The 19184-nt window shown below is 37.8% G+C and overlaps 1 protein-coding gene across 1 annotated transcript in view; it reads right to left on the bottom strand.

The window, feature by feature from the left end:
• yata (N-terminal kinase-like protein yata) overlaps window positions 1-19184 on the bottom strand; it is a 238753-nt gene that overhangs the window by 78801 nt on the left and 140768 nt on the right. The window contains exons 10-11 of the mRNA XM_090380105.1: window positions 11346-11459; window positions 6449-6541 (exon numbers count right to left, since the gene is read on the bottom strand). Coding sequence (XP_090236231.1) covers window positions 6449-6541; window positions 11346-11459 — 207 coding nt within the window. The remainder of the gene's footprint in view (window positions 1-6448; window positions 6542-11345; window positions 11460-19184) is intronic.

Here is a 19184-nt window from a genome sequence, read left to right as displayed (position 1 = left end):
TGCACCAGAAGTTAGCTGAGAGAGGTTCATTTGAAAGAGCTGACAGGGACAGGGTAAGAACAGCACGGACTCCAGCCGTCGAACAGAATGTGCTGCAGCATGTACAGGGGAATCCAAGATGGATTCCCCTGGAGAATTCTCCGAGAACAAGACATGCATCCGTTTCACGTGCAGCGTGTCCAGACACAGCAACCGGAGGATTATGCACCTCGTATTGCTTTCGCACAGTGGTACCTTGGAAAATGTGCTACAAATCCCCTTTTTCCTGCTGAAGTGTTGTTTTCCGATGAGGCATCCTTCACAAGGGAAGGAATTTTCAACACGCATAACGACCATATCTGGGCGGTCGAGAACCCGCATGCAATACGACGTCGTGCAGCACAGATTCGATTTTCGGTCAATGTACGGGCCGGTATTATGGGAGATCACCTCATCGGACCTTACCTGTTACCGTGTCGTCTAACCGGACCTATCTACTTGATCTTTCTGCAGCAAGTATTGCCACAACTTTTGAGAGATGAACAGATTTCTGCATCGACGCAACAGACAATGTAGTTCCAACACGATGGAGCCCCTGCCCATTATAGCGGAGATGTTCGTAACTACCTGGATGTCACATTTGGTCAACAGTGGATCGGACGTGGTGGTCCCGTGTGTTGGCCTGCTCGGTCACCCGACCTATCATGTCTTGATTTTTATTTCTGGGGTCATATGAAATCGCTAGTTTATGACACCCCTGTTGACAATGCTGAGGAGCTGGTTGCAAGAATCGCAGTAGCTGCCGAAGAAATTCGAAATTCGCCTGGAGTATTCCAGAATGTTCGGATGTCCATGCGTCGGAGATGTGAGGCGTGCATTGTAGCCCGTGGAAGAAACTTCGAACACTTACTTTAATCCATGTACCTTTTGCTCCTTTTCATGTATTATTAAAACGATTTCTCACTTACGGTCTCTTTTCTTTATGGTGCTTCTGTGTACAACACCGCTTCAGGAAAGCATTTCCGACCCCACATTGCTATACAGGGTGTTTCAGTTAAACGTTTCAGAACTTCTAAGAGGGGTAGGGTACATCCTGACAACTCGAAATCATATAGCAATGTGGGGTCGGAAATGCTTTCCTGAAGCGGTGTTGTACACAGAAGCACCATAAAGAAAAGAGACCGTAAGTGAGAAATCATTTTAATAATACATGAAAAGAAGCAAAAGGTACATGGATTACCGTAGGTACATGGATTATCAAGTAGATAGGTCTAACCGGACCTATCTACTTGATCTTTCTGCAGCAAGTATTGCCACAACTTTTGAGAGATGAACAGATTTCTGCATCGACGCAACAGACAATGTGGTTCCAACACAATGGAGCCCCTGCCCATTATAGCGGAGATGTTCGTAACTACCTGGATGTCACATTTGGTCAACAGTGGATCGGACGTGGTGGTCCCGTGTGTTGGCCTGCTCGGTCACCCGACCTATCATGTCTTGATTTTTATTTCTGGGGTCATATGAAATCGCTAGTTTATGACACCCCTGTTGACAATGCTGAGGAGCTGGTTGCAAGAATCGCAGTACCTGCCGAAGAAATTCGAAATTCGCCTGGAGTATTCCAGAATGCTCGGATGTCCATGCGTCGGAGATGTGAGGCGTGCATTGTAGCCCGTGGAAGAAACTTCGAACACTTACTTTAATCCATGTACCTTTTGCTTCTTTTCATGTATTATTAAAACGATTTCTCACTTACGGTCTCTTTTCTTTATGGTGCTTCTGTATACAACACCGCTTCAGGAAAGCATTTCCGACCACACATTGCTATATGATTTCGAGTTGTCAGAATGTACCCTACCCCCCTTAGAAGTTCTGAAACGTTTAACTGAAACACCCTGTATATACATATGTATTATTCAATTAGTTTTGCAATATTTATTTTTTTTTATCTTCAGTGCGGTAGCGCTATTATCCTTCTCTCTTAATCTCTAATAATAATGCCCAATATATTAATGATTTTTCTTAAACATATTTTCATGGTGGTTCGTACAGCCTTAGTCCCAATGAATAACTTTTAAATTATAGCCAAGTGAAATGTTAAGTATTTACGCAATGCTGTAACATAGGCAAACAATCAGCTGACTGTTAGAACTAAGAATTTTCCAACTGTCAAATAAACACGTCTATAAGTAGTTAAATACTACCTGATATGGTGCAAAAACACTCAACCCTAACTACAATGCAACTTTTAATAAGGTAATCACTAAGAAAATCAAATAAGTCTTCTTAAAATTGATATGAACACTGCAATTACATTGATAGAAGATGCTCTTAGTCAACTAAATTTAATGCAGTTGTAATCAGGATTTAAACTGTGTATGAATAAATCTATAGACATTGCAACTCTGTAAGGAGTGTACCGATCTCAAATTATAACTTGGTACATTATGAGAAGAACTTGAGTCACTAAAGAAATGGGTGCTTGCTCTAGAAACAAATGTAACTGGGAGCTCATCAGGGACTCAAGTACCTTGTGCTCTGCCAAGTGATCCCTCCCCCAATTCGGGTCCCAGAAAAGAATAGCCAAGTGCATACTACTCTGGGTGAAGGAGATTTAGTTTTATTAAGGGGACTCTACTGCCAAGGAAAAGATAATATATTTTGTAATAAAGAGAGGTTGACCAAGACTAGGAGGTGTGTCTTAGCCAGGGCCAATAATTGATAATGTTGCCAACAGATTGTCAGATTTTAAGGGAAGTAAAGAGAGCAAAACTAATGATATTAAATGAACACAACCTGACCATTTGTTGTATAGATATAGGACCATGCTGAAAATATGCCACAGAAATTAGGTCAGAATATGTATGCATCTGCAATTCTGCCCAGACACAATAGGAGAGATTATATGTTGAAAGCCTTGTGGATTAACTCAAGACTTGAGGGAATCTGCAAGGCTTTTTATCAGCAAGGCCAACACTCATAGGTAGAAGGAATCTATTTTGTAGAGACAGCATTCATTTGAACAAAGGTGGTACAAGGATGGATTTTTGCCAGTATCATCCAAGATACCGGTTCAGGGAAATTGCTAGTTAGGGGGAGAAGGGTAATATAGATCTGCATTTATCTGATGATATGAGTCAAAATGATGCTTGCACTCACCTCAAGAAAATTCTTGTTTGTTGCTGTAACAGCAGATGTTAGGTAGGAGGCTTCTGAAGGTAGCAACGTTTCAAATGAGTGGGATGATAAAGAAGGCAGAGGGTTATGATTAATGGATACTCTTCAGATTGGTGTAACTTCAGATGTGGGTCCCCCAAGAAGTTCTTGGACCACTACTGTTTCTGATTTTCATTAACAATGTCAACAAAGGGATAAAGGGTGTGATTTTTGCCTTTAGGCAGCAGGTAGTTGATTCCTGGAACAAACTTCCATCTGTCATTGTGGAAGTTGATAGCTTAAATAAATTCAAGGAAGAAGTACACAAACTTTTGGAGTGAACGAATGGGTGAAATGGAAACGTTTTTTTTTTTTTTTTTTTTGGCTGATGCTGTATAAGCTTGCTCTCTTGCATCATATGCCTCTGCTAATGCTAATATTGCAATTTTCAGATGAAGTAAAGATTGGGAGAGTTGTTAACAATCAGTGCAAAGCAGCACTCCCTCAGGATGACATGAACAGACTTCAAGAATGGTCAGAAAAGGTAGCTATGTTTTAATGCAGCAAAATACAGGGTCGTACACTTGGAGAATAACAATCCCAAAATAAATTATACACTTGGTGGGGTTGATTTAAAAACGGTAGAGAAAGAAAGGGATCTGGACGTTATAAAACAGGCAGATGTGAAATTTTCTGAGCAGTGTAAACAGGTGGCCAGGAAAGCTCGGTGTACAATCGATGATTTATCAAATATTATACTGTAGAGATATGGAGGTCATAATCCTACTATAAAAGACAATTGTAAGACCACATTTGGAATACTGTGTTAAAGCATGGAGACCTCATCTGAAAAAAGACATTGAGCTTCTTGAAAGGGTCCAAACACAGGCAACTTGCATGATGAGAAGAGTAAAAAGTGCAACTGTACAAGGAAAGACTCTATGTGGGTTATAGAGCTTGGCAACCAGGCACCTTCGAGAAGACCTGACTGAGGTTTATAATGCTCTGAGAGGGATTGTAAAATGAATGAAGGTGAAATTTTCCCTGTTATAAAGAATTCCAGAACTAGGGACCATAAATTCAAATTACAGGGGAAGAGGTTTAGACTAGACTGTAGGAAATTTTCTTTTAGTGAGTGAGTTGTTGATTATTGGAACAAGTTGCCTCTGCAGGTAGATGAAGTTAACAGTTTAAAGATTCAAGGGCCAACTGGATAGTTACCTACATATACTTTTTTTTTTTTTTTTTTGGCCAGTGCAGCAAAAGTCCTGTCGTACGTTGGTGGCTTCCTTGCACTATATGGCTAATACGAATACCAATACAGATGGCACATAAATTGTTGACACATTTAAATGTTTCCTAAGATATTCATTTATTCATTAATTGTTCAAAAATTATGAATTATGAATTTTCATTCTCACGTTTGATTGTTGGAAAAAATTCTTAATTTACCATATGTTCAATGTGTCCTCTACTTTGATGAACAAGTTCCTGACCCAATGTAATGACATGTATTTGTCAATTTTGTGACACAACTGAAGAATCATGGCTGTCAAGTCCAGAAGTGTAGCAGGTTTCCTGTAAAATAACTTCTCTTGCAAGAAACCTCACAAGAAAAAGCCACGTGGGTTCAAGTCTGAACTTAGAAGTGGCCAAAAATACTCAAAATTGTGACAATCTGGGTAATGGTATAATATGTAACCGCCAAAAATGATGTGCAAAAATTGCAGCACATTAGCTGTATGTGGTATGGTATCTTGCATAAGTCACTGGGTATACATGAGAAGCTGAGTTGGCATGAGCTGCATTAAAAATTCATTCTGAAGCATGTGCAGTACAATTAACAGTGTTGTTGAAGAAGATGAGTCCAAATAATCCACAACTTTACAGGGCTGGCTACTCACATAGTTGCTTTCTCTTCATGCCTACTTTTCTCATGAAGTTATGTTGAGGTTATGTTACTAAAAACCATAAATTCACTTCGCTGTTCTGCAGGATGAATGGAGAGCTATACCCACTTCAGTCTGTCATATATTTGTGGAAAGCCTATTCAATTTAAGGGAGGTAGCATGTCACTGCAGCCAAAGGGGAACTGATACACTACTGAAGTAGGTGGTAGTAATGTCAATGTGAAACTCATGCGTGTCCAGATACTTTTTTTGGAGAGTAGCATGCATAAAGTACTTTATTATAAATATACCATATGCTAAAACTGTCTAATGCTTCTCTACAATCACCTCAGAATCCACAGAATGTACTACACCTAACTGTTAAGTTGAGTACATGTGTAAATGAGTAAATTAGAGATTTTTTTTAATAATTTATATGTAGACTTAGCTTCTTTAAAAGTTTTTGGATACAGTACAAATACTTGAGAAATTTGGTGAACCACAGTATAGCAATCAGATAACCAAAATATTTGATTAATCAGGTACTTATTTCCCATGGATATAAGATAATGTTTTTGCTGTATTTATTATTTTCACTGGAACTGAGCACCTCCTAGAAGAATTTAAACAAGCATTTACTTGGATGTGACTAGCATGAGTAATGTTTGGGAGAGAAAAAATTTACTTAATGTTTTAGCTTCAAGGTGCTAAATAGAAACAACCACTAGTGGGAGGAATAGAGATCACCCTTATTTCTGTCTACAGCCATTTCTATTTATAAAAGAAGGGCTTCAGTAAACAGCAATTTGTCCCTGCTGAAGCCCTTCTTTTAGAAATATAAACAGCTATAGACAGAAATAAGGGTGATCTCTATTCCTCCCACTAGTGGTTGTCTCTATTTCCTAATTACAAATTCTCAACCCCCCCCCCACTCCAGCTACATCACCACTGGCCTCCACAGTTTGGCATGCATTGTGGCAATGTGGCAATACACCTCTGCTCAATAAGAAGCCAGTTCTCTTCTTGGTGACCTTCGGAATACCCATGCACATGGGTTAACAGCCAAGACCGTAGAGTCTTTCTTTGGTATTCAGATGATTATGTAGTAGCTAATAATAAATTAAAAGAATATTTATTAATCCTATTGGCACAACATGTGGATAGCCTACGTTTATTCTTCAACTCAGTTTAATTCTTCTACTGTATACACTTTTTGTCATAAAACTTCTTTTTATTTCAGCACATATGTAATGAAAGGTGTCTTTTTATTAATTACCGGCCTGTGTAGAAACACGTCCTTTGAGCAGCTTATCCCCATTATTTCATATTTTTTGTAAAACCATTTCATTTTCTAAGATTTTATACACTTAAGAGATACACTATAGATATATTTTACTTTATACACTATAGATATATTTTACCTGTTCATCTTTTGCTTGTAATTTTGCAAAATATTTTAGCATTTCTTCATTTAGATTATGATAATTCAGTTTAGGAGCTAGATGTAACATGCACTGAAAGAAAAGTAAAAAAACAAGTATGGAGCACTTTAATTCTGAACTGTAATAGTTTTTAAAGATTTCAACTATTAAAGATAGTTTCAGAAAGAAATAATGCAATTTCATCACAAGCTTATTTTTACTGTAATTCATTAAATTGTTAAACTAAACTATAAGCCATATTATGTACAAAAAAAAAAAAAAAAAAAACCATCAATAAAAATTTTGTGATTCTGACAAAACATCAAATGAAGGTTAAGATTCCCATTCTTTCCAGGGCTATTTCTTTTTCACCATTCATACCACACTTTCTTTCCCATTACTTATGGGTGAGGTTTCTCACCCACATGAGGACTGATATTTACTTTTAGGTTTGCACATGTACGGAGTCCTTGCCTTATTCCAGCTGGAATGGCACCACCATGTGTAAGGTTCTGTGCTGGTGCACTTCCCAGAGTGAGTACTGGCTGACGCTGGTTTGTTCAATTTCATTTAATATTTTTATTATTTCTTTTTAGTTTGGGCTGTTTAATTATAGCATGATTGCAGGTAGCAATACTGCCATATGAACATAACCTGTTGTAGCTTGCAACAAAATTCCCACATACGGCTTCATTTTTCAAAAAATTTATAATGCTAATGATATTATGACATTATTAAGGTTTACTGTTTCATCGAGTGTAAGGCAAGGAAAAACTGTTAGCAATCTTTTTAAATTCTGGGTTTGTTGTTTACTCTGCTAATACAAAACACTTTTTCGTCTCATATAAATTCCCTGCATCTTAGGTATATGATGCAGGGAATTCAACCTATGGCCCATGAATAATTTTTATACAGCCCATGTGGAAAGTGAACTAAAACAGCATTTCAGAGTCGCACCACTGTGTATACAGGCAATCACGCGTTGAGTTTGACTGTATCAAACATGTACATGTAGTTCAGTGCAGTCATACACACAGGTATGTATGTATCAATCTTTTCATATTGTGAAATTCTACTATTTTGATTTGTTCTACCTGTTCATTGTATTGCATTAAAAAAGTTCCAAAAGAGGAAAGTCGAACTGGAGCATCATGTTTTTGATCAAGGTGGAATGAAGACTATTTCTTCATTGAGTATGATGAAAAAGCAGAGTGTAAGGAGACTGAGTTTTTAAAGAATATAATTTTAAACAACACTATGATTCCAAGCATAAATCTTATGATCAACAAAAAAGGGGTGTTTCAAAAAGAAAAGTATTCAAAGTTACAAAATGAATTAAGAAAACGACAAAACATACTGAAAACATATCAGTCAAGAAATTTATCTGTTGTAAGTGCCAGGTATAAGTTGTACATTTGATCGCTTTTGAAAGTAAACCAAAAGTGAATTTGCTAAACATTGTTAAAAGTTATGGAAGAAATTTGTCTGGAGAAACAAACAATGATACAAGATATTGGTTTATCTCGACAAACAATTATGCAAAGAGTAGAAGATATTGGAAAGAATTTGTTCAAATGACTTTTAGAAAACATAAAACAAATGAAGTATTTTAGTGTGGCACTGGATGACAGTACTGATGTAAATGACAATTTTGTACCAGTTGAAGATTTAGCTGATTGACAGAGTATGCACAGAACAACTACAGATTAAAATCGTTTTGAAAATTTTTTTCTGATCTATTGAAAAGTTAGGATTAATATTAAAAACGTGGTAGGAGTCACAACTGAAAGTGCAAAAAATATGACTGGTAAAAACATTGGGCTTATGGATAGAATTAACCAAGAAAATGATAGATATCGGAGCTGAACCTCCAACTGGAATTCACTGCATTGTGCATTAAGAAGCTCTCTGTGAAAAAGTATTGTATCTCCAACACATTATAAATGTGATTATTTCAACTGTAAATTTTATATGATCACATGGCCTTAATCACCATACGTTTTAACATTTTCTTTCAGAAATTGAAGCTGAATACAAAGATGCAATTTTACTTTGTGCAGTGAGATGACTTAGTTGTGTTGAAGTGTTATATCGTTTCTTTAAACTGCATCATGAAATTGAAATTTTTATGACAGAAAAAGGGAAACTAATAAAACAGCTATCAAATATGGAGTGGCTGTTTGATCTTACAATTCTTACAGATATTTCTAGTCAAATACTCTTAATTTTAAACTATAAGGGAAAGGAAAATTGGTCTCTGATTTGTATGGTGCCATCAAATCATTTCAGAATAAGTCATTATTTAAATCACAAATTGAGCAAGACAATTTAGTTCACTTTGAATGATGTACCGAGCTAAAAGAGAAACACATATTTCCAAAGAATTGTTGCCTCTCGTTATTACAATTACTTTTTGACGAGTTTGAAAGATGATTTGCTAATATAAGATCCCATGAAAAAGATGTAAGCTTGTTTGAGAATCCATTTACTTCTATGGCTGAAAACTACAATCCCAGCTTACAACTTAAAATTATTGATCTTCAAGTCAAAAAAGTGGTTCAAAAATAAGTACATGGACTGTGAAAATAAACAACTTGAATTCTACAAGTCTCTCCAGCCTGAGATTTTCCACTAATAAAAGAAAATGCCATGAAAATGGCTACTTTGTTCGGATCAACATATGTTTGCAAGCAAATTTTTTCATGAATGAAATCAAACAGATATTTAAAAAGAAACAGTATAACAGATGAGCATCATCATTCCATATTGAGAATTGGCGTCACAAATTTTCAACTAAATTTTGAACAATTATCTAAAAATATCCACCCTCGGTCATCTCATTAAGTGTTAAGTTTTGTTCAGTAAATGTTATTCTGTATTGTACTTAATAACATTTTTGAATATTTTCAATTTTAGATATATCATTATATTTATTTATTCACCTTAATCCTTAAGTGATCCTTTTCAGTTTATAAATTTTCTAAAGTAAGAATTGAAAAGCAAAAGTAAGATATTTATTTTAAAAAACAAAATGTATTTTTTTAAAAAAACAAAAGTCATTTTTTATCATTTTAATAAACTCTACAAAATAAATGATTTATTGCGCAAAAAAGTGCAATTTGCATTTTTTTATATATAGCTTGAAAATAAAAAATAGTAACATGAAAATAGAAACTTCCTTTTACATGTAACAAGATAGGGAAAATATAGCACCCAAATTTTTCACGAATCACTCAGTGCGGCCCACGAAACAAATCTAACTTTGAATATGGCCCCTGTACAGGAAAAGGCTGAACACCACTGAACAAGTTGATACTTGGCAATGTGATGTTATTTAGATATTGTTAAAAAATTAAATTTATTCTCTGTTAGTTTGGCAATAAAAATTGAGTCCAAGTCTGAAAAAACATGAAGTATGAAATGTTTAGATAATGTCACATATGAGGTGTTACCCAAATGATTTTAGACTTCCTTGCTGTGGTAATACAGACAATGGTATGAAATTCTGTCACTAGTTGGTAATAGTATATACCTATAATAAGCAGTCTAGCACGAATCCCACTTGTCTAGTTTGCTTCAGTGTTATTTCACACTTCTTCAAGTAAGATCATGTTGATTGCCCTTTACAATTTCAAGAATGGATTCCACAAGGTCAAAATGTTAATCAACATTTTCACAAAAATTCTGTGGGAGGCTATCAGGGTCAAACAATTCTAAAAAATGGCATGGTGCAGATTGGCTGCTGCATCATGACAAATTAAATGAACAAATGCACCCATTCACATCCTCTCTGTGCAACAATTTCTGTCCAAGAACAATATGGCCCTGATTCCTCATCCTCGATATTCTTTTCTGTAAATTTTTTTGTTTATAAGATTAAATTTTACATTCAAAGGTAGATGATTAAATAACATTTTGGTGATCAAGCAAATATCAAAGGAAAAACTGGAAGAGATACTCTTGTTTTATTATCTACTTCAGGATATACAGATATCTTCTCCAACCCTGACTCTTTAAAAAGTAGAGATGATTTTCTCCATTAAATACAGTATGGTGAGGCTGTCACACTTCAATGTAGAACTGTTAACCAGAATATCCCATCCTCTGAGGTGCCAAAACAAGCCTGACAGAGATTTCAAACTGAAACATGCACTAACTACCCTACACCACTTTCAATTTAACATTTTTCAGCTTAAGTTCTGCTATAAAGACCAGATCTTTTTTCAGTAGAAGAGATCAAGCATGCACCTTCTACCTCTCCCCCCACCACCACTTCTGGCAGAAGCCTGTATAGTGGATATCAAAACCACTATACCAACTAACTTTACCTACATGCCTAAATCGTGGGTCTATGTCATAGACAACATTCATCTGAAACCAAATCATAGATCACTTGAACAACTTGGTGAATATCTCAATGCTAAAACATATCCTTCACCCCTGAATCTGAGAATAACTATGTCCTTCCTTTATTAGATGTCAATGTTAAAATAAAAAAAAAAATCCAACACTGGCAATTCATTAAACTTTAAATCCTGTCTTCTATTATCATTAAAAAAGGGGTTTTCAGAAGCCCTGTTCTGAGGGTTCTCAGGGTCTGCACTCTCTAGGAAGTAGATTCTCAGGATCCACCTCCTGGTGACTGCAGAACTTACAAACTTGGTTATGAACACACACTTGTAGAGATATAATACACCATAAACTATGTGCAATGGTGTATTATAGTAGTCAAAGCGCCAAAAAAATTCCTAGGAAGAAAACAACATTAAAATAGTGAAAGTTATGGGGTTATAAACAATCTTTACAACTGGAATTATAAACAATATAATGTTATTACCCACATTACGGCCTTTAGAGATCAATCATACAGAGGAATATAGATAACTTATATATGTACCTTAACAGTGTGCTCTCGAATAGCAGGATTTGTATCCATAAAACCTTGAACCACATTGGTAAATATTTGTTCATTTACTACAGAAGGCTGCAAGTGATTAATAAACTGGTCTATCTGAAATATATATTTAAAATAACCATTATGTAATAAAAATATAAGAATAAAATAAAAATAGAATGAAGAAATATAACTTAATGCTTTATAAATTATAGCTAGAAATTAATAAATAAGCTTTAAATGATATTTTAGAGAGAGAGATTTATGAAAAATTTGAGGTTGATTTAAGGGAGACTGGGCAAGCAGATTTTTAGGGATTATGGATGACTGGAATGTGGTAATTGGATAAGGAAGAAAGGGAAATTATGTAGCAGAATATGAGCTAGATAGAAAGAATCAGAGAGGAGAAAGAAAAGAGATGGTCGAGTTTTGTAAACAAAATGATCTAATGCTAATACGTGACTTGGACAACATAAAGGATGCAGAAAATAAACATGAAATATTGTTTATTTGAACTTTAGCAAAGCTTTTGACTTTGTCCTGCATCACAGATTGCTATATCAGCTGTAACCCATTATGACCAAAGCTATAATCCTTAGACGGATTACAGGATGGCTACATGACAGGCAGTAGAGGGTTCTAATAAACAACCTTTTATTGCCTGTCTTTTTAGAATGAGCTAGGGTTATAAGGGAGAAAAATCACCGATCAATACTTGTTCATTCCTGTTTCTGATTTCTTAAATGACACTGATAACATCATTCCCAGTAAGGATACTGGGAATGATGTCAAAATTTGCAGATGTGAATATCAGATTATATAAACAGCACTGCCCGCACTCTATTCTCCTGAACTTGGAGCCATTCCAGCTCAGAGGAAGCTAGGCACAACAAGATTTCCAGAGTAAAAACTGACCTGGTTAATTGTGGTTACCCAACCCATATATTAGACAAGTGCTTGTTACAAGTGCAAGAGCTTAAGACACGACTGAGGCCTTTGTCCCCACCTGACAATATGCCTACCGCTTATATTCCCTATTATCCGGGCACGTCGGACCGGATTTCAAAATCCTCCGGGAATACCGCATAAAATGCCAACTACCTGGTACTTACGTTCTCTGATTTCTAATGTGAAAACTCCAGTCGCCCCTCTTTTGTGTAGTGGAGTTGTATACTTGGCAAAAGATGCTAAGAAAAACAGCAAGGATTTCTTTACTTATATAAACTCTAAAAGGAAGGGAATGAATCTGATTGGTCCACTTGACATCGATGGTTCGACTGTTGATGATCCTGCTCAGATAGCAAACAAACTGAATGAGTATTTTGCATCTACATTCACACATGAGGAATTATTAAGGTTTGAAAATGGCAGAAGGTTATCAAATTGCAGCAGGATACATAATGATTTTGTAATAACTGAGAGCAAAGTGGAGGAGAAATTGTTGAAGTTAAACATAAGAAAAGCACCTCGGGTGGATGGGATCTATCCAGTAATATTAAAGGAGGCGGCAAAGCAACTAAGCAAACCTTTAGCCATAATTATGAGAGCATCCTTGGACTCAGGGGAGGTTCCCACGGACTGGAGATGTGCAAATGTATCCCCAATTCACAAAGGGGGATCGAAGGGTGACACGAGTAATTACACACAAGTTAGTTTAACTTCTGTTCCGGGTAATAATAATGGAGTCACTGGTTAAAGATGCATAGCAGGATCATCTAGACAAGACTGCAGTAATAATAATTCAGACACAGCACAGGTTTGTTAAGGGAAAGTCTTGTCTGACAAATTTGATAGGATATTATTATGTGGTTACAAAGGAACTGGATGCAAAAAATAATTTTGATATCTTATATTTGGATTTCAGGAAAGCTTTTGACACTGTTGCGCATGAAAGACTATTGTACAAATTTGAGCAGAATGGTATTAAGGGTAAGTTGCTACAATGGATAAAAGGATGGTTAAGTGCAAGAAGACAGAGGGTGGTAATCAATGGGTGCTGCTCTTCGTGGACTAATGTTAGCATTAGCATTAGCATTAGTAGAGGCATTTGATGCAAGAAAGCAAGCTTATGCAGCATCAGCCAAAAAAAAAAAAAAAAAACCACTTCCACTTCACCCCTCTGTTCGTTCCACATACCTGTCCAGCTGAGCCTTAAACTTATTTAGGCTATCAACCTCCACCACAAGGGATGGCAGTCTGTTCCACCAACCAACCACCCGCTGGCTAAAGGCAAATTTCCGCACATCTATCCTACATCTGTCTTTCCTCAATTTGAATTTATGCCCTCTCAGGTGATTTTTCTGAGCTAGAGGAAGAATCCCATCAGCATTGAGCATGCTTAAACCATTCAAGGCTTTATACACCTCTATCAGATCACCTCGCTGGTGCCTAGTCTCCAGACACTGTAATTTGCAAAACTTAAGCCTTTCTTCGTAAGAGCACCCCTTTGTTCCATTCACTAATCTCGTTGCCCTTCTCTGTACTCGTTCCAGCAGCTCTACATCCTTCTTGAAATGAGGCCTCCAGACCTGTATACAGTACTCTAGGTGTGGCCTGACCATTGCCTTATACAATGGAATAATTACCTCCTTATCCCTGCTGGAAAAATTCCTGTATATCATTGACAATACTCCATGAGCTACTCTTGCAGCCCGTCTGCACTGCTCAGAGAACTTCATATCTGCCTGCACAACCACCTGCAAGTCCCTTTCATTCTCTACCACTGTCAGTGTAGTACCACAGAGTTCATACGTTGCTCTGGGGTTGCTGTTTCCCATGTGTAGTACTTTACATTTGTCAATGTTAAACTTCATTTGCCACCTCTCAGCCCATCTGCTCAACCTTTCCAGATCCTGTTGCAGCAGCATAGTGTCAGTAGTGTCCTTGACAACCCTGCCAACCTTTGTATCATCTGCAAACTTGGACATTAAGCTTGATATACCATCATCAATATCATTTATAAATACAGAAAACAATAATGGACCCAACACTGAGCCCTGAGGGACTCCACTAATAACATTAGTCCACGATGAGCAGTGTCCATTGATTACCACTCTCTGTCTTCTCCCCCTCAACCACCCCTTTATCCATAGCAGCAATTTGCCTCCAATGTCACACTGCTCCAATTTGTGTAGCAGTCTTCCATGTGCAACAGTATCAAAAGCCTTTCTAAGATCCAAGTATATAATATCAAAGTTAATCCCTGCATCCAGTTCTTTTGTGACTGCATCATAGTATCCAATCAAGTTGGTCAGGCAAGACTTCCCCTTAACAAAACCATGCTGTGTCTGAGCTATAACTGAAGTCTTGTCTAAATGATCCTGCAGTGCTTCTTTAACCAGTGCCTCCATTAATTTTCCTGGAACAGAAGTTAAGCTCACAGGTCTATAATTACTTGTGTCAGCCTTTGATCCTCCTTTGTAAATTGGGGTCACATTTGCACATTTCAGTCTATGGGTACCTCCCCTGAGTCCAAGGAAGCTCTCATAATTATGGCTAAGGGTTTGCTTACTTCCTTTGCTGCCTCCTTTAATATAACTGGATAGATCCCATCCACCCCGGGTGCCTTTCTTGTGTTTATCTTCAACAGTTTCTCCTCCACTTTACTCCCAGTTATTTCAAGATTCTGTAGCTTACTGCTAGAGTTGAATACACCTCTGGCATTCCCCTTGCTGAATAACTCCTCATGTGTGAATGTCGATGCAAAATATTCATTTAGTTTGTTAGCTACCTGAGCAGGATCATCAACAGTTGACCCATCAATATCAAGTGGACCAATCTGATTCATCCCCTTCCTTCTAGAGTTTACATAAGTAAAGAACTCTTTGCTGTTTTTCTTTGCATCCCTTGCCAAGGATTTCTCGTAATCTGCCTTCGCCTGCCTAACCTCCTTTGTAACTTGGTTGCATATCAGCTTGTATCTATCATAGGCTTCTGTGTCATGTGTTAATTTGTAAGTATCCCATGCATTTTTCTTCTCTGCCATATGCCTCATTAGTTCATCTGACATCCATTTTGGCCTAAACCTTGAACAATATTTCTTAGTTGGTATGTAAAGCCTAGTAGCTTACCAAGATAAGTTCTTTGAATGCTTCCCATTTTGAATTTGCTGTTGGTAACATCATCAGTTGGTCCCACTGTATAGAATTTAAATACTGTCTCAGTCCATCGTAGTCGCCTTTACGGAAGCAATAACCCTTCCCTTTACCCCTAATGGTAGTTACCTCTTTGAGTAAATCCCACTTCAGCACACTGTGATCACTGCCACCTAGTGGTTCATTTATCTGCAGATTCTTAATGCATGAAGAATCACTACTGATAATCAAATCAAGAGTATTACTCCCTCTAGTTGCCTCCCGAACATGCTGATGTAGAAAACAATCATCCAATAAATCCACAAAAGCCCTGCCAGTGTGTGAGTAACCAGCCCCCAAATTCCAGTCTATATCTGGGAAATTAAAATCTCCCATTATAAGACTCTCTGATTTACTGGCCCACTCTATTTCCCTGTACAGTTCCTTATTATACTCATCAGAGTCATTAGGCCTATAGCACACTCCTACTCTCAATTTTGATCTCCCAATGCTTATGTCACACCAAACTGACTCAACACTGCACTGTCCAGCAATGTCGACTGGCTTCACTTCCTTGGTTTTTATGTGTTTCTTAACTAATAGCATAACCCCTCCCCCCTTCCTATCCTGTCTATCCTTTCTGTAGACGTTGTACTCCTCAAATTGCAGTTCTGCATCCCTTATATCTGTGTGACACCACGTCTCTGATATCCCAACAATATCTGCCTTTGATGTTTTGAGCAATACCTCAAATTCATCAAATTTATTTACTAAACTCCTAGCATTGGCGTACACGCAAGTATACATGCACCTGTTCTTTTTCTTAGCTACCCTAACACAACTTGTTTACTTGTACCCCAATGATTCCCAGCAGTCTCTGAAATATCCTGCATCTTATTTTCCAGGCTGCTGCTCATTCTAATAGAAGCAGTGCAAGAATCTCTTTCACCTCTGCCAGTGGCTACCGTCAATCTACTGGTCTTTGTCTCCCCCCAAGCTAGCAGTTTTCCGACCCACCTAACACTGCCTCGACAGCATCAGCAAATGTTATTAGTGGAGTCCCACAGGGTTCGGTGTTGGGTCCACTGTTGTTTTGTATATTTATCAATGATATTGATGAAGATATATCAGGCTCAATGTCGAAGTTTGCAGATGATACAAAGGTTGGCAGGGTTGTTAATGACAGTAATGGCAGTGTGCTACTGCAACAGGATCTAGATAATTTGGTCAGATGGGCTAAGAAGTGGCAACTGAAGTTTAACCTTGACAAATGCAAAGTACTGCATATGGGTAGAAGTAACCCGAGAGAAACGTACCAACTGTGTGATACTACACTTAAGGTGGTAGAAAATGAAAAAGACCTGGGAGTAATTGTGCAGTCAGATATGAAGTTTTCTGAGCAATGCAGACAGGCTGCCAGGGCAGGTCATGGGGTTTTGTCAATGATATATAGGAATTTTGCTAGCAGGGAAAAGGAGGTGATTGTCCCTTTGTATAAGGCAATGGTCAGGCCATGCCTTGAGTACTGCGTACAGGTCTGGAGGCCTCATTTTAGGAAGGATGTAGAGTTACTTGAGTGTGTACAGAGAAGGGCAACAAGATTGGTGAGGGGAATGTAGGATCCTCTTACCAAGAGAGGATTAAGTTATGCAAATTGCAGTGGCTGGAGACTAGGCTGCGCGGTGATCTGATTGAGGTGTATAAGGCCTTGAATGGGTTGAGCACACTGAATTTTGATGGGATCCTTCCACTTGTTCAGATTACGAACCTAAGGGGGCATAAATTCAATAGATTTATGAATAGATTTATCAGATAAGTGGAATGGAAGATATCAGAAGACTGGTGAGTTCTAAGATGTGGAAGGGAATATGAAATATAAAAATTGATTTTTTTATTTTTTATTTTATTTTTTTTATGTAAACCCCAAACACGAGAGGTATTAGAACCTATGGTACTTAGTACCATGCGTGGGTTGGAGGTTGAGAAGACGAAATAAGATATTTGTTGACATTGGACTTGAACTTTTGTAGACTAATTTTCAGGAAACATGTATGAAGGAAGGTTGTTCCAGAAAATGGCAGTTGAATAAATAAATGAGGAAAATGAAAAGTTGGTTCTGTGAGTTTGAAGTAGGACAGTAAATGGATGGAACAAATTTCCATCTGTCGTTGTGGAAGTTGATAGGTTGAATAAATTTAAGGAGAAACTGGACAGGCATTTGGAGGGAATGGTGTGATTTTTTTTTTTGGCTGGTGCTGCATAAGCTCATACACTTGCTTTCTTGCATCACATGCCACCACTACTACTACTGCATAACTTGCAAAAATTGTGGCAGTTGCCATATAGGGGAGAGCTCAAGATGTCTTCAAGACCACCTCGCAGAGCACGACAGATCAATTCGCCTTGGTGACATTAGCATTAGCATTAGTAGAGGCATATGATGCAAGAAAGCAAGCTTATTCAGCATCAGCCAAAAAAAAAAAAAAAAACACACACCACTCCCATTTCACCCCTCCGTTCGTTCGAAATACCTGTCCAGTTGAGCTTTAAATTTGTTTAGGCTATCAGCTTCAACAACAAGTGATGGAAGTCGGTTCCACCAACCAACCACCCGCTGGCCAAAGGCAAATTTCCGCACATCTATCCGACATCCATCCTTCCTCAATTTGAATTTATGCCCTCTGAGGTGATTATTCTGAGCAAGATGAAGAATCCCATTGGCATTGAGCATGCTCAAACCATTCAAAGCCTTATACACCTCTATCAGATCATCTCGCCGGTGCCTAGTCTCCAGACTCTGTAATTTGCAAAACTTGAGTCTTTCTTCGTAAGAGCAACCCTTTGTTCCATTCACTAATCTTGTTGCCCTTCTCTGTACCCGTTCCAGCAGCTCTACATCCTTCTTGAAATGAGGCCTCCAGACCTGTATACAGTACTCAAGATGTGGCCTAACCATTGCCTTATACAAGGGAATAGTCACCTCCTTATCCCTGCTAGAAAAATTCCTGTATATCATTGACAAGACACCATGAGCTACTCTTGCAGCTCGTCTGCACTGCTCAGAGAACTTCATATCTGCCTGCACAATTACCCCCAGGTCCTTTTCATTCTCCACCACTGTCAGTGTATTACCACAGAGTTGATACGTTGCTCTGGGGTTACTGTTTCCCATATGAAGTACTTTACATTTGTCAATGTTAAACTTCATTTGCCACCTCTCAGCCCATCTGTTCAATCTTTCCAGATCCTGTTGCAGCAGCATAGCGTCAGTAGTATCCTTAACAACCCTGCCAACCTTTGTATCATCTGCAAACTTGGACATTAAACTTGATATCCCATCATCAATATCATTCATAAACACCGAAAACAACAACGGACCCAACACTGAACCCTGAGGAACTCCACTAATAACATTAGTCCACGTTGAGCAGTGTCCATTGATTACCACTCTCTGTCTTCTGCCACTCAACCATCCCCTTAACCATAGCAGAAATTTGCCTCCAATGCCACACTGCTCCAATTTGTGCAGCAGTCTTCCATGTGCAACAGTATCAAAAGCCTTTCTAAGATCCAAATATATAATATCAAATTATTCCCTGCATCCAGTTCTTTTGTGACTACATCATAGTATCTAATCAAATTGGTCAGGCAAGACCTGCCCTTAACAAAACCATGCTGCGTCTGAGCTATAACTGAATTCTTGTCTAGATGATCCTGCAGTGCTTCTTTAACCAGTGCCTCCATTAATTTCCCTGGAACAGAAGTTAAA

The sequence above is a fragment of the Mastigoproctus giganteus genome, chromosome 8, assembly GCF_048544385.1.
Source record: "Mastigoproctus giganteus isolate SK-2022 chromosome 8, ASM4854438v1, whole genome shotgun sequence".
NCBI lineage: Eukaryota > Metazoa > Arthropoda > Arachnida > Uropygi > Thelyphonidae > Mastigoproctus > Mastigoproctus giganteus.
Note: the sequence above shows the minus strand (reverse complement) of the source record. Positions and strands in the feature narration are given on the sequence as shown.